Raw genomic sequence first — 20,243 nt, 5'->3', positions numbered from 1 at the left:
CCTGACCTTTCTGTGCATTCTGGGGTCTGAGAGAGTGACAAGGCCAGGAAAATTATGCAAGGTGGGGACCTTTTGCTGGTCCCCACAAGTTCAAGAGGCTGTTTTAGGGTTAGGACTTAGGGTTAGGGTTAGGGTTACAATTAGGTTAAGGTTTGGGTTAAGGTTAGGCATGTAGTGATTGGGGTTAGGGCTAGGGTTAGGGTTAGGGTTAGAGGTTACGGAATGAAGTCAATGGGAAGTCCTCACAAGTATAGCAATATGAACATGTGTGTGTGTGTGTGTGTGTTATGCTCCAGCTTTAACAACCAGCAAACATATATAAATTCAGCACATGTTCCAACAGGACTGTACACTGAAACCGTATTTATTTTATGTTCCACTTATGGAGATAATATATTCATTCTACAAAACCATAGATAAAATGAACTCATCTGTCTGTAAGTCAAGTTGATATTACACCAGTTTTGATGTAGTTTTTCCACATTGAAACCCTTCCACCCAAAAATGATATTGCTGGAATACAAATGGCCATTTTTGACGTACACCCAAATACATCCATTAAAACACAGAGGTTACTGTAATTAATAACAATTACACATCTGGAATGTAGTAAGTTTCTCTTATTCCCATTACATGCTTGTTTCTCAGGGACTGCTGTATCCTGAAGGAGTCATTTCCACACATTGTCACTGAGATAATAACCATTTCATTTGTTAATGAACTGTTGTGTGTGTGTGTGTGTGTGTGTGTGTGTGTTTGTTTGTTTCTCAGATCCAATAACAGGGCTTCTGTCAAATCTCCTAAATCTCAGTCTAGAGTGTGTTCAGTGCTTGAGACTGTTTCGACGGTTGCCTTTCTGTGTTGATTTGTTTTTTTTAGAAATTCAGGGTGAAGAAGAGTCAACCATCTTGAGGCTCCATGGTGTCCTTTGACAGATAAACCACCCAGTAGACCATGTTAAAAACCCCAAAGGACACTGGGAAAAGAATGCGAGCGTATTTGTCGATTTTGCTGGTCCCGCTCGAGCCGGAGGAGGCGGGCGGTGCGGGCGTGGCCGGGTCGGCTTTGGCCCCGCCCACCTGCGTGGGCTCCGGCCGCGGCGTGTGCTGGAGGGAGGGGGAGGGGCCAGCGTGCAAATTTGACGGCGGTTGCCCGGGCAACAGCGGAGAGGAGGGGGGCGGAGCAGGGGGCGTGTTCACGGAGGCCAGCACGTGGACCGCGCCGACCCGGCTGAACGGGTTCGGGCTGGAGTGGGCCAGGGCGGCGGACGCCGTCGCCGCCTCCGCCGCGGCCGCCGCCGTTCCCATGGTGACGGAGGGGGCGTGGCCCACCAGGGACTGCCGGTTCCGTCCGGCCTTGCTGCCGCCCGCCGGGTCGGTCCGTTGACTGGCGCGAGGGTCCGTCAGGGGAGAGTAGTTCACGCGTTTGCGAAGGCTGCCGTTGGTGTCCGGACACTGCAGAGAGAGAGAGAGAGAGGAATCAACCACTTCACCTTTAATGAACGCACACTGAGCCCCACACAGCCAAATAGGCAAATAATCCCTGCCCATACACATCATAATTACGTTTCTGACACCTACACCTTTTAACATGGCATGTTAGTTTTGTAGGAGTGATCGTTTTATTCCTGTGTGGCAGAATGGGAATAATTTCCACTAAATTATATTGTGTATATTTCCAGGAGGAAAATGTTTTAAACACGTCTCGAATATTTAACTTTCTCCTAAATCCAGGCGTTACATTTAGACAGCACTAAACACAACCCTCTGTGTCATTTTTGAAGTTGAGCTAGCACAGCTTTGGCCTCTTGGGTTCTGGTTTTAAAGCGAATGCGGTTTCTGTAGCTGGGAAGGTGGTTCATATTTTATCAGGATGGTACTATCGCACGCGCCAGCACCATCCATTTTAACTTCCCTCGAGGCCTCGGATTAATTACATTTGTACTTCACAGAGTTCCCCCTTTGAGAGGGCAAAACCTGGATGTGTCCACTGAACATTTCATACGCTATCATCTAACAGGCACGGAGGATTTCATAAGAAAATAAAATCCTAGAAAATATTAAATTTGTTAAAAAAAATAAATAAAATAATAATAAAATAAGTGTATATTAGACAGAAAATGTGTCAAAAAATACACAGTTGTTCTGAGAATGTACATCCAGTATAGTCCCCACACAAACAAAAAAATCTTTTTTAACATTAATTTAAAAAAAAAAAAAGGAATCATTTCAAAAAAACAAATTTCAGATTTTGCATTGGGGGCCTTAAAAGCAAGATTATTGTTGGTAAAATGCTATTATACAGCCAGTATTCATATTAATAGATGCAATATACATACTTAAAGACAATCTTGTTCATGGTTACTCACTCTTAAATGTGTTTCTAAGACAGAGAAAAGGGAGAACAAATTACAAAAACTTCACAAATGGTCACAATGAACACAGCTGGTATGGGGGTTTATATCATACATATTATACAAATATATTTCTTATAACCAGCTTCTGTGGATAAACTGGCCTATTTATGTAAGTACTGTATACTGCAGTTATTGCTACATTATTAAGCATAACTATTGGTAACTGTACTGTATTGTTATGTACTGGCTATACTTACAAGTATGTGATATATTTTCATTACCACTTTGACTATACTGCATATATAAATAAAAAGTGTCATTTTACTTTGTAATTAAATGCACAACTAATATAGCACAACTCATGTATGTTTTATACAAGGGACATCTTAAATGAACGGCTAAGGTTCCCCAAAGGGTTTTACATATTATTTACAAAATGAAGATCTAAAGTTTTAATATTCATGGACTACATATGCAATTTGCCTTAAGCAAGGGTTAAGGATTTGTTCTATGAATAGATTCATTTTGCCATGTGCCATAACATTAGAATCCAACGGCGATGCTCTTGGCAAGGCCAGGGTAACCTTATAATCAGCTCAAATGATGCTTGCAGTGAATACCCACAGAGTCATTTAAAGAGTCATTTGAACAATCAGACAAACACTTGAGGATACTTTGTATTGGTCAGTGGACGTTTTGCTGATATGTTTCGATAATAACGGACACGCTATCAATAAGCTATGCCAGTGGCTGATACAAGGACATTGTATTGAAGTATCATGCAACTTATCTGAACTGAAAAACCTTTACCATCAGCAAGAATTTATCAGAGGGTGTGTACTGTTAAATGTACATGTTGTGCAAAGACATCATTTTCATTTTGCATAATCAGTAATGATAGAGGGAAGGAACTGGACTGTGTGATACATTTACTGTTGATCCTAATAGAGTAATAGGGGTGAGCACACATTAACACAGCCACGTTTACAGTGATTTACTGTAGCGGCACCATCAGAACTGCTAACGCAAGGCTTCCGGGAGCCAATGACAGGGGTCCGGCCATTTATTAACAGGCGACCGCTGTTCGAAGGCCCTCGCTGCGACAGTTACAAATTGAACGGACCGTTGCCGTGACATTTCCGCGGAGACGAGCACTTTCACTTCTCCCTCATCCACAGTCACACCCGCAGCAGCTCTTTCCGGAACAGCTGAGAACTCTGGAAGCCGTCCAGCAAATGCGGTGGTCTGTAACCCCCCTGTTTGATGGATTAGGGTCATCGGAATATGTGTCCTGCAAGGTTTTGGCCAAAGGACTGACCCCCACCCCCCATAAGCCAGCCCATTAGAAAACAACCTCTGACAACCAGCTCAACTTTAAACATCTGCTGGGTCGAAATGATGCTAAGAACAGCCAGCCCCCCTTTCACAAAACGAGAGGTCATACTAGACCAAGCACTTCAATACCAAGGTCCAATAGTTCATACATATTAAGTTTCCCCAATTTTAACATTTTGAGAGCATGGAATTATAAGGGACCAGCTGCAGACAGAAGTGTTGAGATATCGAGCTTTATAGTTCTCAAGTCACTTATCATAGCATAGTGTTGTACAGAGCTATGTTAGTTTTAACACTTTTAAAAGGTTCATTTCAAAGGATGTTGAAAGGTTTTGCTATAAAGCAAAGGATGTTGAAAGGTTTTGCTATAAAGCAAAGGATGTTGAAAGGTTTTTGCTATAAAGCAAAGGATGTTGAAAGGTTTTTCAATAAAGCAAAGGATGTTCAAAGGTTTTGCGACACAAAACAGAGCATTCCTGTGCTGATAATGAATAGTTTTACAGTAATATCTCATACAGCCCAATAAATATAAGTTCTCCACTTGTGTAATGTGGTCCTCTGGCTGTGAGGGTTGAACGACCTTGGCTGCACATTCACGTCCGATCGTCAGCCACCACGGGGAAGGGTAGGGAGGACACATCTCGCACGCTGCTGCAGAGCAAAGGCTGCTGGGTAATGTCCTGCGCTCACAATAACAGGATTTGCCTCAGAGCAGTGGCTGCTGGGTAACGCTGGGAGGGACTACATGCTCTCACACAAGTCCCTCCAACACAGACAGAGAAAGTTAACTGGCCGCTTGTGATTGGCTGATTGAGCACACGTGACCCTCAAATGCAGCTGCGGTGCAGTGCGGTGCCATTATTGGGAGCCCTGGGCATGTTTGTACCCTTGAATACGGCCTTAACTGGCAGTCAGGCTTTAACCAGACAGCACATCCTGCAGAGAGGGACACGGTGGGGTTTGTTTATAGGGCTTTTGGAGCTGGGGCCGGGATAATAAGGCTGGAATCTCCAGCGAGCCGTTGCCGTCGCGGCCTGAAAAAAGGCACTTTAAGTTATACATCTCCGCAAATGTCCCTCAGCATTTGCGACTAATGTTCTAAAATATCATTCTTGCTTAATCTGAGTAATAAAACATGAATTTTATGCGTTAGCAGGCCACAGAGGAGCCACAAAACAAGGGAGTATATTATATTATACGGCGCTGTAATACAGGCCAGCGTTTCAATCGCTTTTATATTTCTCCAGATATGAATATAGCAGCGCAATAACACGCCAGGTTCCCCAACGCTTTCATGTTTCCAGGACACCGTAGAACATGGATGTAGCCCCTGAAAGAGAGGCGCTCTTCTTTTTCAGACACTTTAAAAAACCGAAGAGTACATTTGACGCCAATCTTGTACTGATCGGGTTCCTAAACTGTTCTTTTGCAATTCTCAATAGTTCTCAGTGCCATCTGGTATTTTAATGAAATGACGTGATTCATTCTTAATTTTTCCATCGGAGAAATGACCGTGTCTGTGCCATGTTGATTTTATTTTGCCTCTATTTTGCTCCACAGGCAGGTGTTTGGTTGGCTGCGGCATTGGTTAGGAGGGATTGAGATTCAGTCAGCAGGGATTCAGTCCGCAGAGATTCAGTCTGCAGAGATTCAGTCTGCAGGGATTCAGTCTGCAGGGATTCAGTCAGCAGTGTGTGTGAGCTCCGCTGGTGCACTGAGCAGTACGAGGCGGGAGGCTCACCTGGAGTACTTCTTCCGGGTCGCTGACCTTTGTCACGGGTGTGGCCTTGGGGGCCGGGGGGCCCTTGAGCTGCTTCCTCCGGGCGCGCTCGGCCTGGGCGTTGGTGAAGTAGTTGACGGCGGCGAACTCGATGAGGGCGGAGAAGACGAAAGCGAAGCAGACGGCGATGAACCAGTCCATGGCGGTGGCGTAGGAGACCTTTGGCAGGGAGTGGCGGGCGCTGATGCTCAGGGTGGTCATGGTCAACACGGTGGTGATCCCTGAGAGAGAGAGAGAGGGGGGTAGAGAGAGACAGAGAGGTCTCCGTTTTTATATCATACCATACCGTTCTATGCTGTTGAGTAGTGTACTGTTTGACAAGGAATAGTTGCATTTATACTTGCATAATATATAATTATATTGTTATCCTTTTTAAAGTACCTTCTTCTTATAAATTTGTAAAGCCGGCTTTTATTTACAATGCAATCTGTCATTGGAATATGCCGAAAATACTTGCGAAATTCAATTCTCTAACAGCCAAATGTTCCAGCTTTCAGTGCTAGTATTTCCTTTGTGTTCACACCTATGTACCTACGCTGTCTTAGCCAGGACACCCGCGCCTAGTGTGACGCAAACAAATGCCCAAAAATATTACAGGAAACTATGATCAACTTTGAAGGAAATGTGCAATCAGATTATATTTGCATCTGAAAATTAAAAGAATAGTATTTTTTAACAACAGGCTGCTGGTCTTATACTAATCTTCTCACAGTAGCCACTGTTTCAAAGTGTTTCATTAGTGGTTCAGTTCAGTGCTCTGGGTCCCAGCAGAACTGTCAAATTAGGGATGTGTTGGTTTCCAGGGGAACCAAGAAAGATGAAAAAGTTCACAGACTTTGAGTCGCTTCATAAATAAATGACCTGGAGGCTTTTCATAAGCCCCCCTCCCCCCCAATAAAATGGATATGCTGTCCTTGGGCACAGCTCATAATTAATATCTAGAAGTTGAAGTCACATTCATTAAGCAAAAGTTCTTATCCAGAGATCCCGCACAATGCAAGAGAACATAAGTTCATGCCTATTAATTATTTCAGCAACATTTCCAGTCCAGTGAGTCCATGTGCAGCATCATTAAAAAACAGAATGTAAGTTTGAAATTTTCTTTTTTAATTTACAGTTTGGTCATTTGGCAGATTCTTTTAGCTACAGCAACTTACGAAAGTGCACTTTACTTGATTAACTTAACACCAACCTAGAACCACAGAGCAAGTCATAGATTTACATCATGCTACACAGCACTAGAAGCTATCCCCATCAGAACTTAGTCCTCCTAGTGCCAGGTCTCCAACCTCAGTCCTGTAGAGCAGAGGTTCCCAGACTTTTTCAGCCCGTCGACCAGCAAATCTGAGTCTCAAAGTCACCGGCATCGCCACACACAGTCAGGTCAGCAACATCATGCACTTCATTGACTAACGGTAATTGCTGGGGACCGGCAGTCATGGACTGGTGGCTGGGAAGCATGGCTGTAGAGCCACAGGCCCTTCTCATTCTCACCGTTATTCAGCTCTTAATCAGATTCACTGGAGCATTTTATTATGGCCAACTCACCAGCTTAAACCGGCAGCTGACTGCAAAATTCATCTGAACTGTGTCATGCTTCCTGCTCGCCACAAGAGGGCAGCAAAGGACAGATATGTTTTTTTTGTATTTTCCCTGCTCCTACTATTGAATCATGTATTAATCATTGTTTGCACCTGTGGCTTGTTGTCTGTGTATCTAAGTTGCCACAGTTCCCCCGTTTGTTGCTCAGTTTTGGAGTTGCATGCCTAGTTGGGTGGACCGTCAGTTTGGCGTCAGTTTGCACATGACAGTTAGTTCCAGCAGTGTGTAGGTTCTTGTGTTACCTGTGTTCATTTTTGTTCCTGAGATAATTTTGTCCTTGTGTTTATTTTGTTACTAAATCACCATTTTCCACCTCTTGTGCGATAGTCTCTCTGCTCTTGTACCCCCCCTCCCCCCTCCCCCAGTCCCTGTAACCTTTCAGTAATATAAAGGTTAGTAACGTCTGTCCTAGCGCATCAGAAGGGCTGAAATAGCTACACGGTTACCATAGAGAATCTACGCTATAACCACGCTGCATTAATTATCCTTGTGGGCCGCTTCTCTTTATAAAATCAATAGAGCCCCGCTTCCAGAAATACGCTTGCATCGTTCCCCTGAGGGCCTCGCATGGGGGAAAAACGAAAAACAGGTTTTGAAAATACACAACATTATATCTGTCACGACTGAATCAATACCTTTTAAGCGCCAAGGACTCTGCCCACGAAAGAGAACCCGACATGAATCATCCGCAGGTATATTTCACGAGCGAGGATGCGAGGGAGAAACATGGCTTAATGCTCCTCCGAGACAGCATTACGGAGACACTGCCCCCTAAATCAAAGATGCGTCGCGACGCGACAGACGCTGCTCCCGAATGGATCTCCAGGCAAGGTGACAGAGGCGGAGCGACGATGTTGAAAATCTGAATGAGCGCGGCGGCGAGAGTCAGAGTAACAAATTAACCTTTAAAACTGCGATCCCTGGCCTTCGTTTCAGCTGCCCGAGAGAGCCTTAAAAAGCCTATAAAATGTAAATTATAGTTTTCGAAATATCACGCGGGCGATATTTCTTTCTGGGGGAAAAGAAAAAAAAAAAGCCAGTATATTTTTGAAACCTTGCCATCCCCAATCATAACGGCAGGTGAGCTAGAGATTTGCGATTGGGTGCTGTTTGCTTTTTTATCTTCCGACATTTTGTTCTTGACAGTTACGGGCCCGTCTCCTCGGTTACAGGCCCGTCTTCCTCTATAAAAGGTGAAATACTCTATAAAAGGTGAAATACACTTCCCTGGCCCAGAACAGTGCCTGTAACCCACAGACCTGGCTGGTTTCCACAAAAGACTTATTTATTTTCAGAGGTGATGACCTTGCTACCAGAGTTTTCATTATGAGCTGAACAACAAAGGGCTCTATCGTGTGTTTAAGGGCCTGGAAGTGCGCCCCCTTTAGGGCATTTAGGGCATTTATCCCAGTGGATAGCTCCTTCTGTAGGGAATCCAGTGGGGTATTTCATGAAGCAGAATTCCTGAGTTAGCTGGATAACTGCACTGAGTAAAACCCGGAAAAGCTCTTTTTACTTCAGTCCGTGTTCCAAGTTCGGTTCCAGGTTTTACCCAGTGCAGTTATCCAGACACTGTAGCCTCTCATACTGTAGCTAATTCACAAACCGTAAAATAATCACACAAAAACGGCTGCGTTGGATGATAGTGAATTTTAACTTCTTTAATAGCAGTTGGGTTGTTTAATTGAATTCTCCGGTCTGTTTCCCTCACTGTGGCTGGGTTGAGCAGGCCTTTTCAGGCCCACAAATAACCCTGCAAAAGCAAATTCATCAGCCCAGCTGCTCTTACACCCGTCAGATACGCATGATTCTGTCTTTCACTGTAACTCTAACGATGGTCCATCTGTCTGCACTGTGACTCCATCAATGGCTGAACAGTTATTAACTGTGACTTGACAATGGCTTTAGAAAGCCCAAATGATCTGCCCCTCATGTGACTAACTGTTCACAGCCAGAAACAACCGGAACACAAGCACCACGGCGAGTAATCTGCCAAAAGCGTGACTTACTGTTCAGTGCCAGAAACAACCACAACACAGGCACCGTGTTAAGTACTCCACAGCTTGCAGCCAGAAACAGCAAGACATAACTAGGGCTGGAAACATCCCCCGCATGCATCCAAATTCACTTCAAGTGATAGGGAAGTGACTGTCACATGCTGACAAAAATATATTTATTTTGGTCAGTCCAAACAAACATTATAAATCTTCTCGTAATGACAGAGCAATGCAAAAACGACTTTGGCTTTGTGAACAAACAAGGTCACACAGAGAGACAGAGAGGAACCGTTCTCTGCGTCACACAAAGGCAATTTATTCATCACACAGCAGATCTCGGATGCTCATTTCTGATGCCATATTCCGTTTCTCCAGCAGAGAGAGCTCTGACTTTAAATTCAAGCCTGAGGCCGTGACGTCGGTGCCTCAGAATACAGCTGTAATGGGATGAGAGAGGCGCGCTGAGACCGCGACGAGAAAAAAAAACCACCACGCCGGCTGGGCACGAGAGGTGGCAGACAGGCGCGGGAGCGAATCCGTGTCTCCGCGTGACCGTCTTCCAGGTCGTGACCGCGGCGCGGGGATTAAGCAGAGAGGAACGTCTCTCATTTGTGCGCCGGCGACGGCGGAACCGCAGCGCGTAAAATCCGTAAAAATGGATCCGTTAAATCTCAAAACAGCGGGGTAAAATCTCCTTGCCGGGATTTTCTACTATCACACATCTAAATGAACGTGATTGTATGCATGCGCACTCAGTCGCTAACGGATGCGTCTCATCGCACAGCTAGGTCTATGTGACCCAGCCAATGCAGTTCTGAGGTTAATTATTATTAACCTCAGCAGTACTGAGAGACACATTTAATCTTATGCTGCAGATGAAGCCTGCCCTGTTTTACTGAATTGACACCCGTGAATCTTGATGATATTTGGTCAGATGCATAATATAAAGCTTATTTGTATCTGGCCACTAAAGATAAAGACATAAACAGAACTTTAACAAAGCAGCTTTCCATGTAATCATATCAAATGCAATAGTACTTAAATAAATGGTGGGTTAAACAGTTATGATTATAACCTTTTCGTCATGTCGTTATCAAAATTATAACATTCTCTCAAAGCTATCTTCGCTAAAATAAAGGTGAACTAAATAAATGAAGAAAGAACATGTATTTACATACTAAAATAAAACACTTAATTTTAGTAGCTGTAAATGTGACCTACCAAACACGGTTCTTGCAGGGACAGACTCCTTGTTTATCCAGAAGGACACCTGGGAGAGGATGACGGTCATAATGCAGGGGATGTACGTCTGGATCATGAAATAGCCCATTTTCCGGCGCAGGTGGAAGTACACGGTCATCACCACGTATTCGCCTGTAACGGTAGTAAAGTAAAATTCAGGCCCGTAAAAACGAGTCACGAAAAAGGCAAGCAACGGCAAATAGCAAACGCAAGTATCATGAATAAAATGTTATGCGTGCGTTTCAGATCCGTGTAATCCGCACTTCAAGATAAAAAAAAGTATATATTAAACACGCAATAAAATTCAAGTAGACATTTTACCTCATAGGGCTTGGAAATGAATTAGGCTGACACACAACTTCTGCAGTACCTTAGTTGCATGCACACTGCATGGGATATGCAATTCCCCTTTAATCTTGCAGCTCAACCTAATTATTAAACATTTTAATTTAAAAGGATTAAAGCCAGAGGTGATCCTCTATGTCTCGCTATGCTATACCTCATCTCACTGAAAGACCCCAAAATGTTTTGTTTTCATTGTATAAAATGTGCTCTATTCTCTATTTTTTACCACATTACCTTTCACTCCTAAAAATGTTTATTTTTTACATTAACGTGGCCCACACTTGTATCATACGTGATTATGTACACAGAAAAGTGTACATAAGTGCATTTGTAAGGCTCAGCAGTACCTAGACAAAGGGAGGCTGAGAGGGATAACCTGTATTTGTGCTGATAGGATAATCAATTGTCCTGTCAATCACAGTCAACTAGCCTGGCAACACGTGCAGTATTAAACTAAGTCGGAGAAGTTCTAGGACATGGGAAATTAGGGGTATGTCCTCGTGACCACACTTCTGGGAGCCCCTAAGCACTAATGTGTCTCCAGGTCAGAGACACTGATTAACGCTGTACTATTTTATTCAGGTCCATTGTGGGAACTAAGTAACTTCAGCTGGCACCTGAACACATAAATTAGCCCATGCCTACATCCCTGGACCACTAGAATATTTACTTCCAGACCAAACCAAAGCCTTCAACTGCTATGACAGGATCGATAACAGAAGACCGCGAAAGGCTCATTCATGGTCATGATGACAGGCGGCGGTGAGAACCTGTTATTGATTTCACGGTTTCACTGGAGACGGTCTGGCCAATCAGGTCGTACTGGACCAGGCTGGAGGACTCTGTGGGCACCTCCACAGACTTCTGGGGTCCTTTGGTCCAAGTGTAGATCACCTCTGTTTTTGGGTATGCATCTGAGGAGAGGAATGAAACCAGGATGGCACAGGTGTTTAATATGAAGAGGAGAATGAGGACAGGGTGCCACAGGTGTTTAATCAGAGGAGAAGAATGAAGACAGGTGTTAAATCTGAGGAGAATTAAACCAGGATGACACAGGGGTTTAAAAAGCCCGGACAGTATTTCTGTGTTCCAATGGCAAAAGACCTGCAGGTGGAATAGATCCTTCCAGAAATAACCCCAGAAACTCGAAAGCACACATCCAGCAGTGCAGCGGTTTAATGGGCCAGTTGAGGAGCTTCACAGTCAGGAGAGAACACAATGGAGCGTTCAACCTCTTTCCTCCCTGGACCGAAGAGCGGTGATCGGCTGCTTTGTCCTGAGACGGGAACACGGTCTGCCTGCTGCGATCACAGTGCTCCTGCATTATGTCCTCCAGTCCACAGAGGTGAAGTTCAACTCCATCCACCGCTCTCTCTGGAGAAGCGCACCTCAAACAGGTTTTCAAAGAACACTCTGCACCAGTTTACACTTTACAGTGGCTCTGAAATCTACGTAAGTACACTGTAATGTGACACTGTACCTCATGTGTCCAGTTTCCTTTCTACTTATAACAGTAAAGTACTGGTTTTCTGCTGTGGTCACAACAGTAACTCACTACGGACAGAATTATAAATGTTAGACATTTAATAGATTGTCAAGTTTCCCCACAATCACAATGTGCTCTTTGAACATGTAACATTTCAACATTCAAATGTTCACATGTAGTTTTTATTCCTTATATATATTTTACCCTTTGTAGGCAAAGTTTCAGTAAACTTGTGGAGATAAATCACCACTTTTCGTATATCAATAACAAATGACCAATGTAACATTAATCACATAAAATACGTTTTACCTGTTCGCACTGCAGGTGAGATATGAACTCTACTGAGATTGCACAGTGATATATACACACATAACTGCAGGTGAGCCATAAACATGTCTGCTGATTACAGTGTGAAATACAGACATATCTCCAGGGACTTCAGGTAAGTCATAGATGTGTTCAGAGATGATGCAGGCAAATGGAGTGACACAAATCTGAGCAGGAAGTGGGGTACATTACATTACATTACAGGCATTTGGCAGACGCTCTTATCCAGAGCGACGTACAACAAAGTGTACAACCATAAGGGGGTAGCCCCAACATCTTTCCCATGGGCAAACTACCTCCACGCTACGTAGCGGCTATCGGGCACACACGGTAACGAGACAGAGCGGCTCCATCGAACCAGTTGTAGCTGCGCTCAGTGTGCTGTCTGGGCTAACGTGAGGCTGAGGGAACGCATTTAGCTGGACACAGCGAGCGCACCCTGCAAAATACACCCCCCACCCCTCCCTTACAGAGAGGGGGGGGGGGGAAGAAATTTAAAAGAGCCCCTAGTCTCTCTCTCTCTCTCCCTCCCACAATGTCAGGATGAAAGGCAGGCGAGGGGCGGGCGAGGAGAACGAGCCGCCGCGGTTCTTTTCCCCTCCGCCTGGACGCGATGCTATCGGGCTTCGCTCAGCTGCGCCACCGCGATAAGCTCGCGGGACGAGACGTCCCGGGCCTCCCCTCCCGCCACGTCCGCCACCGCCGCCATCGCTGCTATTATCGCTGACGGCAACCCCCCTCTTTGTTCCACGCTTCTTCTGTTTTTTTTTTCCTTTTCTGTTTCTTTTTCTTCTTTTTTGGCACGCGATCGCATTAACCCGAGCGAAATGTCAACGTCACACCAAAAATTAAGTCCCGGACCACGCCCCCAACCTCCCTCCCTCCCGCCTTGTCGGTTCGGTGTATTTTTCCATATGGAAATTGGAAAGTCCACCACAGAGAGCTAAAAAGCCAGGCACAGTGCTCTCCTGGGTGGTTGTAAAGAGCCAGTCACCAAACCAAAACTTTTACATCAGTACTTTAGTATTTACCATGAAAAAAATCATTGAAATGCAATGGGATCACAGACTGATCTGGCTGGGCTGTCCTGCAGAAACACCAAGCAGGGAAAGACCTGGACCGAACTGAACTACTCACCCCCACCTCTCCAACAGGCATGTACGCTTACCTCCAACATGCATGAACACTAATCACCACACGTGAGCACATATGTGAACATGTGAGCATATACGTGCACACACAAGCATATACATACACATGTGAACGCACGCGTGCATGCACACACAGGCACACGCATGCAGACACGGTGCAGTAAGCGTTTCCGTCCACTCACAGCTTCCAAACTTCAGGGGGCAGGCGTGTCCGTCCATGGGGAAGTCCACCAGCCTCATTGGGCACTCGGCACTGATGGTCAGCCTGTCAGCACACAGACAGACAGCCGGTCAGAGCGTCTACCCACTGCCATAATGGACGCGTTAAAAAATGTCTGCAGTTCATTTTCAGCTGGACCAAAGCAGCGCTTAACACAATGCAACTTTCCTCGCTGTCCTCTGTCAAAAGAGTAGAAACTGTTCTACTGTCACTGCAAGGCATTATGGAGGAAAGGTGTATCGACCAATGGGCTTCCGCCTCCCAGGAGGCGGGGCCTCTTCATTTTCAAAATGGCGGAGGACGTCATTTTTGCAGTGAACTCGTTCCTCGACCTCTGCCAGATAAATATTCGCCGGCGTATAAAGCCCGAAATCCACAGGCGCACAGTAGTACGCCTGGGGGGGGTGTGCGTTTGTGCAAGAGAGATAATGTTATCTGAGGAGGTCGCTGCTGCTTGTCAGGCATTGAGTTAAACGCGTACGATCCATTTATACAGCCGTATATGCACTAACACAATCCAAGTTAAGTACTAAGCTCGAGGGAACGAGAACAGAGCCCTACCCAGGAATCGAACCCGCAACCCCTGAGTCATCTCTACTCTTTCCGCCTCTTCTCCTCCGTATTCTAGGCTATTGTTGGTAACGGGGCTTTTTGCTGCTATATTGCCGTTTAGGGATATTTATGCAGAGGTGCGCCCAAGGACAGAACAGATCATGCCTCTTCACAAATATTATGTTCTTGACGTTATAATATAAATGCTTTAAACTATGAATGCTTCAGCCTCATAAATAGAGACACAACTTTCAATGTGAAGAACGATCATCTGGTTAGCCTATAGAATCTGTTTTTGCTTAACATTTTCTTAACAACAAAACATTTCCTGACTGTTTTGTTTATCATAAATAAATTATCATTATGTCGTCATCATTATATTACCTGATCAAGGAATATAATAAAAAATGCATCTTACAGCATTTTATAATTTTTCAGCATTATAAACAGTATTATTAAACCCAAGAAAAATGTTTCACACAGTAATCAAGGCTGAATGGAGACAGCTATATCCATACAATCAAAAAACAATCACTAGTTTTCTTTTCCCACAGAACCACCAACCCGCATTCCTTCTAAGTATCTACACCAGCCTTTCGAAGCAGACCTCGAAGCAGAGTTGATTGGTTAACTGGCCGTGTGGTGTGTGTGATTGGTTGATTGGTTGATTGGCAGGTACCTCATGGTGTAAAGGATGGTGCCGTTCTTCATGATGCGGAACAGCTTGTTGGGCGCGGTCATGTTGTGCGCCACCGACTTCTTCCCGTTCCTGAAGAAGGTGTCGGGGGTCCACACCTTGGTCACCATCAGGTTGTTGAGCCGCAGGATCTCGATTGGGCCCTCGTACCGCAGCCTCCTGTCCACCCAGGTCTGCCGGAAGAAGACGTCCATGGTGTACTCCTGAAAGGGGGACAACACGCCAGGAGTCCACACATGATGAAATGCACCTGCCCTTCACCTGCCCAGGTAGCGCACCTGTCCAGGTACCATTCTAATATATCTGCTGTGATTAACATGCTTCCCTATGAGCTATATGTTATGAATATTGTCTGTATCACACATGAACATAAGGGGACATCATTTGCATAATTAACATAAATTCAATGTTGCAGCAGCATGATATAAGCCATTTGAGCAGTTGGCTGGCTGGGTAAGGCCTTTTGTTGATGTGGCAATGTTCCCCATGAGGCATTAAGGCCTGGATTCAGTATTTCTTCTTTGACTCATGACCCAGCGTGTTTGTTTGTATCTACAGTACTTAGACCAACACAGCTTGATGAGATCAGCAATCACCAAAATAAAATAAAAAACGTAATTTTATAAAAACATTTAAAGATGAATGTTGATTCAATATAAACCTTTTACCCCAGCATTGAATAATTCTAGAGATTTAGGTCTACAGCATTAAAAAAATACATACATAGAATTATTTGCAAGAAAGGTTTGCAGTATGACAGTAAAACTCTTTTTCTCTCAGTGTGCAGTAGGTGATTCTGCCTCTAGAGCCAACCACCTGCCAGTTGGAACTCTAGTGTATGCTCTTAATTTGCTAATTAGCCCAATCATTATCGTATGCTCATAATTTGTTAATTAGCCCATTTACTCCTGTTTGACACATTTCCAGCTTTGAAAATGGGGAAAAAATCACAGCACTTGATGCCTTCACTCCAGTGCATTATGGGAAACATGCATCCACATGAATAAATACATTTAATTAAGCTGGCCAATTATCCCCAATAATTATTCCCAATTATTCTAGGGAATTGGGTGGGGAAAACAAATATATGCATGACTCTTTTAAACACTGAATTTAACAACTTCTAGAGGACAGAACACAAATATGATGTACATCTAGTCTATCCATAAAATATGCAATATAATAAAGAATAAACACAAAACAAGTGCAAAATGAAAAACTTTGAAAATGGAAATTAAACAGTTGAATATATTGTCACAGATTTTTACTCATACAGATAGAACAATATTTTTATTCACGGTTTTAATTCATTTATAAGGAAATTTAATTAAAATATACATTACACAAACATCATCCACAGCAATTTCACTGTTGAAAATGAAATCCAATTTGGCCATCCGAACAACAGCTTTTAGATTCTGTTCATTAAAATGCAAATTACAATTGCTTCCAAACACACTCACCATTTCGACATCCGAAACAGGACCAAAGCTTGTCACGTAAATATCAGTTTTAACTTCTGTCACTGGACCTGGTGAAAATAGAGATTTGAATCAAATGAGCGGAGGCATTTTTGAGTTTACAGACCACAAACAACTGCAAAAGGGGAAATCTGTTGAACAGAAATGCTTAAGAGAGGTTCTAGATGATGATACAATCTGGTTATCTGGTTAAAAAATAACTTCATTGATTGAACGTCCTGCCTTGGGTCTACTTCACCTTGAAGTTTAGAACAAACTCTATGTAATTTATGACAAAAGCAAGACCGCATTGCATGGCTTCAGTAGAGGCTAAATCTACATCGCTCTGAGAATAAGCTCCGCCCCCTCTCCATGATGTCATCACTATAGACGAGTGCCTTCCTTTCAAGTTCAGCATCCTACAACCAGCACAGCTAAATAAATAATATAAAGCGTGCACATCGTGACTGTGAAGGCACACTACTCCCAGTCTCTCGTGGGTGGCACACACACACACACACACACACACACACACACACACACACAGACACACACCGACAGAAGTGGTTTTTGACTACACTTGATCTTCTCTCGTCATCCACAAGAAATAACAGAAGAAGAACTTTAAGGCACGGCCCTCGGGAGTCAAACTCTACTCCCTATAGATCATTCGCCATTCTATTTGCTGCGGCTTGTTATAACCTGTCACAGGTCTGCCCCGCTCAAGTCAAACTGCAGGTGATGTATGGGACAAAGGTGCTAAAAATAGCAGACCTTTCTCATCTTAACTCTCTCTTCAGTGCTGATGCAGCAACAAAATCATACATTTTGTGCTCTGAGGTTACATGCTACTCTGGTCTCATATAAAATCCTTAAGAAAGTATGATAGCCTAAAAAAAGGTACAAGGGGACACATTTCAAAGATGAAACTCCACCACCAGAGGAAAATTGTACTAAAATGGTACGAAAGTAAGAAACATTTTAGATTCAGGAAAATTAATAAAAATTCACTTGTGCACTATGGTAAGACACAGAGTTGGAAAATCCAGGTTCAAGAAGTGAAATTCCTCCTCAGTATTACAATCTATTCTTCATTTGCATGTGTCCATACTTATATGATATCATTGACTAAACTGCGTTTTTAATTCAAAGGTCGCTTCTGACTCATTGTGACCACTCCACGTCAGCTATTAAATTCTAGGGATCTTGTATAAGTTTTTTTCAGCTTCCAGCCATCCTAAATAGATGCAACAGCTGAACAACGGAGAAGGCGTTCATTTCCCGCGCCCTTTTGAGGCCTTAGCTGCAACCAGCCCCAGCCCAGCTCACGCGAAATCGCATTAACTTTATTTGCAACGAGATCCCTGTAGGCCAGCTGGTGTTATTACAGGTCTATACCAACACTTTGCAAAGAAAACAGAAGTCTTATTGTCAAATCAATGAGGGACAGCCAACTATTAACCAAAACGCCCAAACAAATGCCAGTGCCTGGACAGTACTCAGACTGTGGGTGTGTATATTGGAGAGACTATTATTATTATTATTATTATTATTATTATTATTATTATTATTATTATTATCAGCATCAACAGCACACAACAACAACAATCATCAACATCTTCATCATCAATGTCAAACTCCCTGTGAATAGCCTACATCTCGTTCGCACACAGATACAAATAGATGTAGTTATGACATTAGAAGCGCGTGGGGATATAATCGATTTGGGAGTAGGAGGAGACCGAATAGCCGGGTAGGCTATTTTACAGAGCCCTTCTGTTATATTAAGAAATAACGGATTTTTTTCGAGGAACAGAAAGACAACCGTGTATCTACAAAAAAAAAAACAGGTCCGCGACGCATGCTGCCTTTTAATGGCATCTCGTGAATGATTTTGTACACGCGTAAAAGCATCTTCATTACCCTACCTTTCAAACTGTGCATTAACAACCCTTTTCCCTCGTTACATAACTAAACTTGTTTTACATTCCAATGCATCAGTCATAGCCGCACTTTCAGCTCGCTAATCAATAGGCTAATTATTATTTCTATGAAAGAGCACTCTAAACTGTAAAACGAGCTTCACGTAGCTCAGTACCTTTAAAACTGTCGATCCAAATCAAATCAGCAATGATGCATCTATAAACCAATTCAATCTTTATATGTAGCAATCTGCTGGCTGTTCACGGAATTGTTTTTTTCTAATCTCTCTTTTTCTTAATGTATTCGATTTAATTTAAAATCTACGCTTCCTCTCGTATGCAACAGTCGGACGCACGGGTATGAAGTGGACAAATGAACAGCTTAGTCCAGTAAAAATTCAACAGTTTGAAAGGTGCATACCTCCAAATCCGGGTCGCAGCCTGTTGTCATATCCATCCAGAAGCCGATCTAGAATTCGTGTGAAATTTTCAGGATATGTTTTCTCTTCCTTTTTTATCTGTCCAGAGATTCTCCTTACACTGAAAGATGGTTCAGAAAAACGCATTATACCATTGCGAATATAACCTGTTATGGTATGTCTCATTAACTTAACTGCGCAAGAATCGATGCTGTTCTTGCGTTTTCCTCTACCCATGCGAATAATGTTGCCGGTATATTCGTCAGCTGTTTAACCGCTAACTCAAGCGCAAATCACAAGGTCTGGTAAATTATATGGCTCAATTTTATCATGTTACCGCGGCTGGGAGTACTTACCAAGCGGCGACGCAGAGAAAGTAAACGAGAGTGGATATGCAACTCGGGAACATTGCAATCACCATCTCCTTTTTGGCAGAAACCATATTTGCATGCCATACTTTAAACGTGTTTACATGTTCCAAATGTATTGTGCCGGAGACAGATTACAACCGCGAATGAATCGACAGCGTTGGGAAAATTAACCGACTGAAATTCCCGCAACCTCTTCCGTAAAAAGCTAGTCTGTCTCAGTGTTTGCAGTCGCCAGACGAACGTGCCCTCGCCGTAACTATGTTGGTGGCTAATGTTTTTACGCGGCTGGCTACCGCTAGAATCAATTAACAGAGCGGAGGTGACACCGGATGCTTCTTCTTCATCTTATTTCTCATTTGGGCTTTGGTCCGTCGTACTGTAAATCCGGTTTTTGGACTATCAGCGATAAGAAAAAAAGGGCACAACATGACGATATTGCTCGGGGAAAACCCATTAATATCATAGACACGACGGCGAATCTTGTCAGGACGACTTGTCAGGTGTTTGAAGCGATGTTAAGTTTATCAGGAACCACTTGTTTCCCTTCCGCCCAAGGTCATTTTTTGGCTATTTGGAGTGCATTGATGCGTCTCAAACGCAGTATTTAAACGCCTCTGCAAACAACATTTCATAATGCAAGTAGCCTACAAAAGGAAAATTCTTCTTTGGGAAGTAATGCGCATTTTCTTGCTGGGAATTCTCGCCTTGCCTTTTTTTTAGTATTTTCACTCATAGTTCACGATGAAAAGGAAATTATACACATTATGAATTCAATCTCGAACTGTATGTGGCCTAAGCTACGTGTTCTCGCTCTATGAATACAGTACGAGGACCAAATATTATTATCTGTTAAGAGTTGTATTAACACTGGACATTATACTATGTAGCCTGGTTTTGCGTCTTCATGCGCAAATAATGTGCACGAGGGAATTTCCCTAAGACCTGGTCCTGGCCCTGTGAGAATTGCAAAGTGGACTGTTG

The 20,243-nt window shown here is 43.5% G+C and overlaps 2 protein-coding genes across 3 annotated transcripts in view; one reads left to right on the top strand and one right to left on the bottom strand.

The window, feature by feature from the left end:
- Positions 1-346: 346 nt before the first annotated feature.
- Positions 347-19,895, bottom strand: LOC118228253 (gamma-aminobutyric acid receptor subunit alpha-6-like). Its single transcript, XM_035419623.1, has 9 exons — positions 19,248-19,895; positions 18,894-19,012; positions 16,554-16,621; positions 15,073-15,293; positions 13,804-13,886; positions 11,428-11,571; positions 10,292-10,444; positions 5,433-5,692; positions 347-1,454 (listed from the first exon to the last, which is right to left on the bottom strand). The coding sequence occupies exons 1-9, from the start codon at positions 19,331-19,333 to the stop codon at positions 900-902; spliced, it is 1,689 nt and encodes a 562-aa protein (XP_035275514.1). The 5' UTR covers positions 19,334-19,895; the 3' UTR covers positions 347-899.
- gabrb1 (gamma-aminobutyric acid type A receptor subunit beta1) overlaps positions 18,237-20,243 on the top strand; it is a 52,753-nt gene continuing 50,746 nt past the window's right edge. The window contains exon 1 of one of the 2 annotated variants that reach the window (XM_035419626.1): positions 18,237-18,303. The gene's annotated coding sequence lies outside the window, so the exon portion shown is untranslated. The remainder of the gene's footprint in view (positions 18,304-20,243) is intronic. The other variant, XM_035419625.1, reaches the window with a different exon arrangement.

The sequence above is a fragment of the Anguilla anguilla genome, chromosome 5 (genome assembly GCF_013347855.1).
Source record: "Anguilla anguilla isolate fAngAng1 chromosome 5, fAngAng1.pri, whole genome shotgun sequence".
NCBI classification, from domain to species: Eukaryota; Metazoa; Chordata; class Actinopteri; order Anguilliformes; family Anguillidae; genus Anguilla; species Anguilla anguilla.
Note: the sequence above shows the minus strand (reverse complement) of the source record. Positions and strands in the feature narration are given on the sequence as shown.

Coding starts and splice junctions, on each gene's coding strand:
- LOC118228253 (XM_035419623.1), bottom strand. CDS start 19,333: ATGGTTTCTGCCAAAAAGGAGATGGTGATTGCAATGTTCCCGAGTTGC. Junction 16,622..18,893: donor GCTGCGACCCGGATTTGGAG/GTATGCACCTTT, acceptor TATTTTCACCAG/GTCCAGTGACAGAAGTTAAA. Junction 10,445..11,427: donor AACCGTGAAATCAATAACAG/GTTCTCACCGCC, acceptor CTACCGTTACAG/GCGAATACGTGGTGATGACC.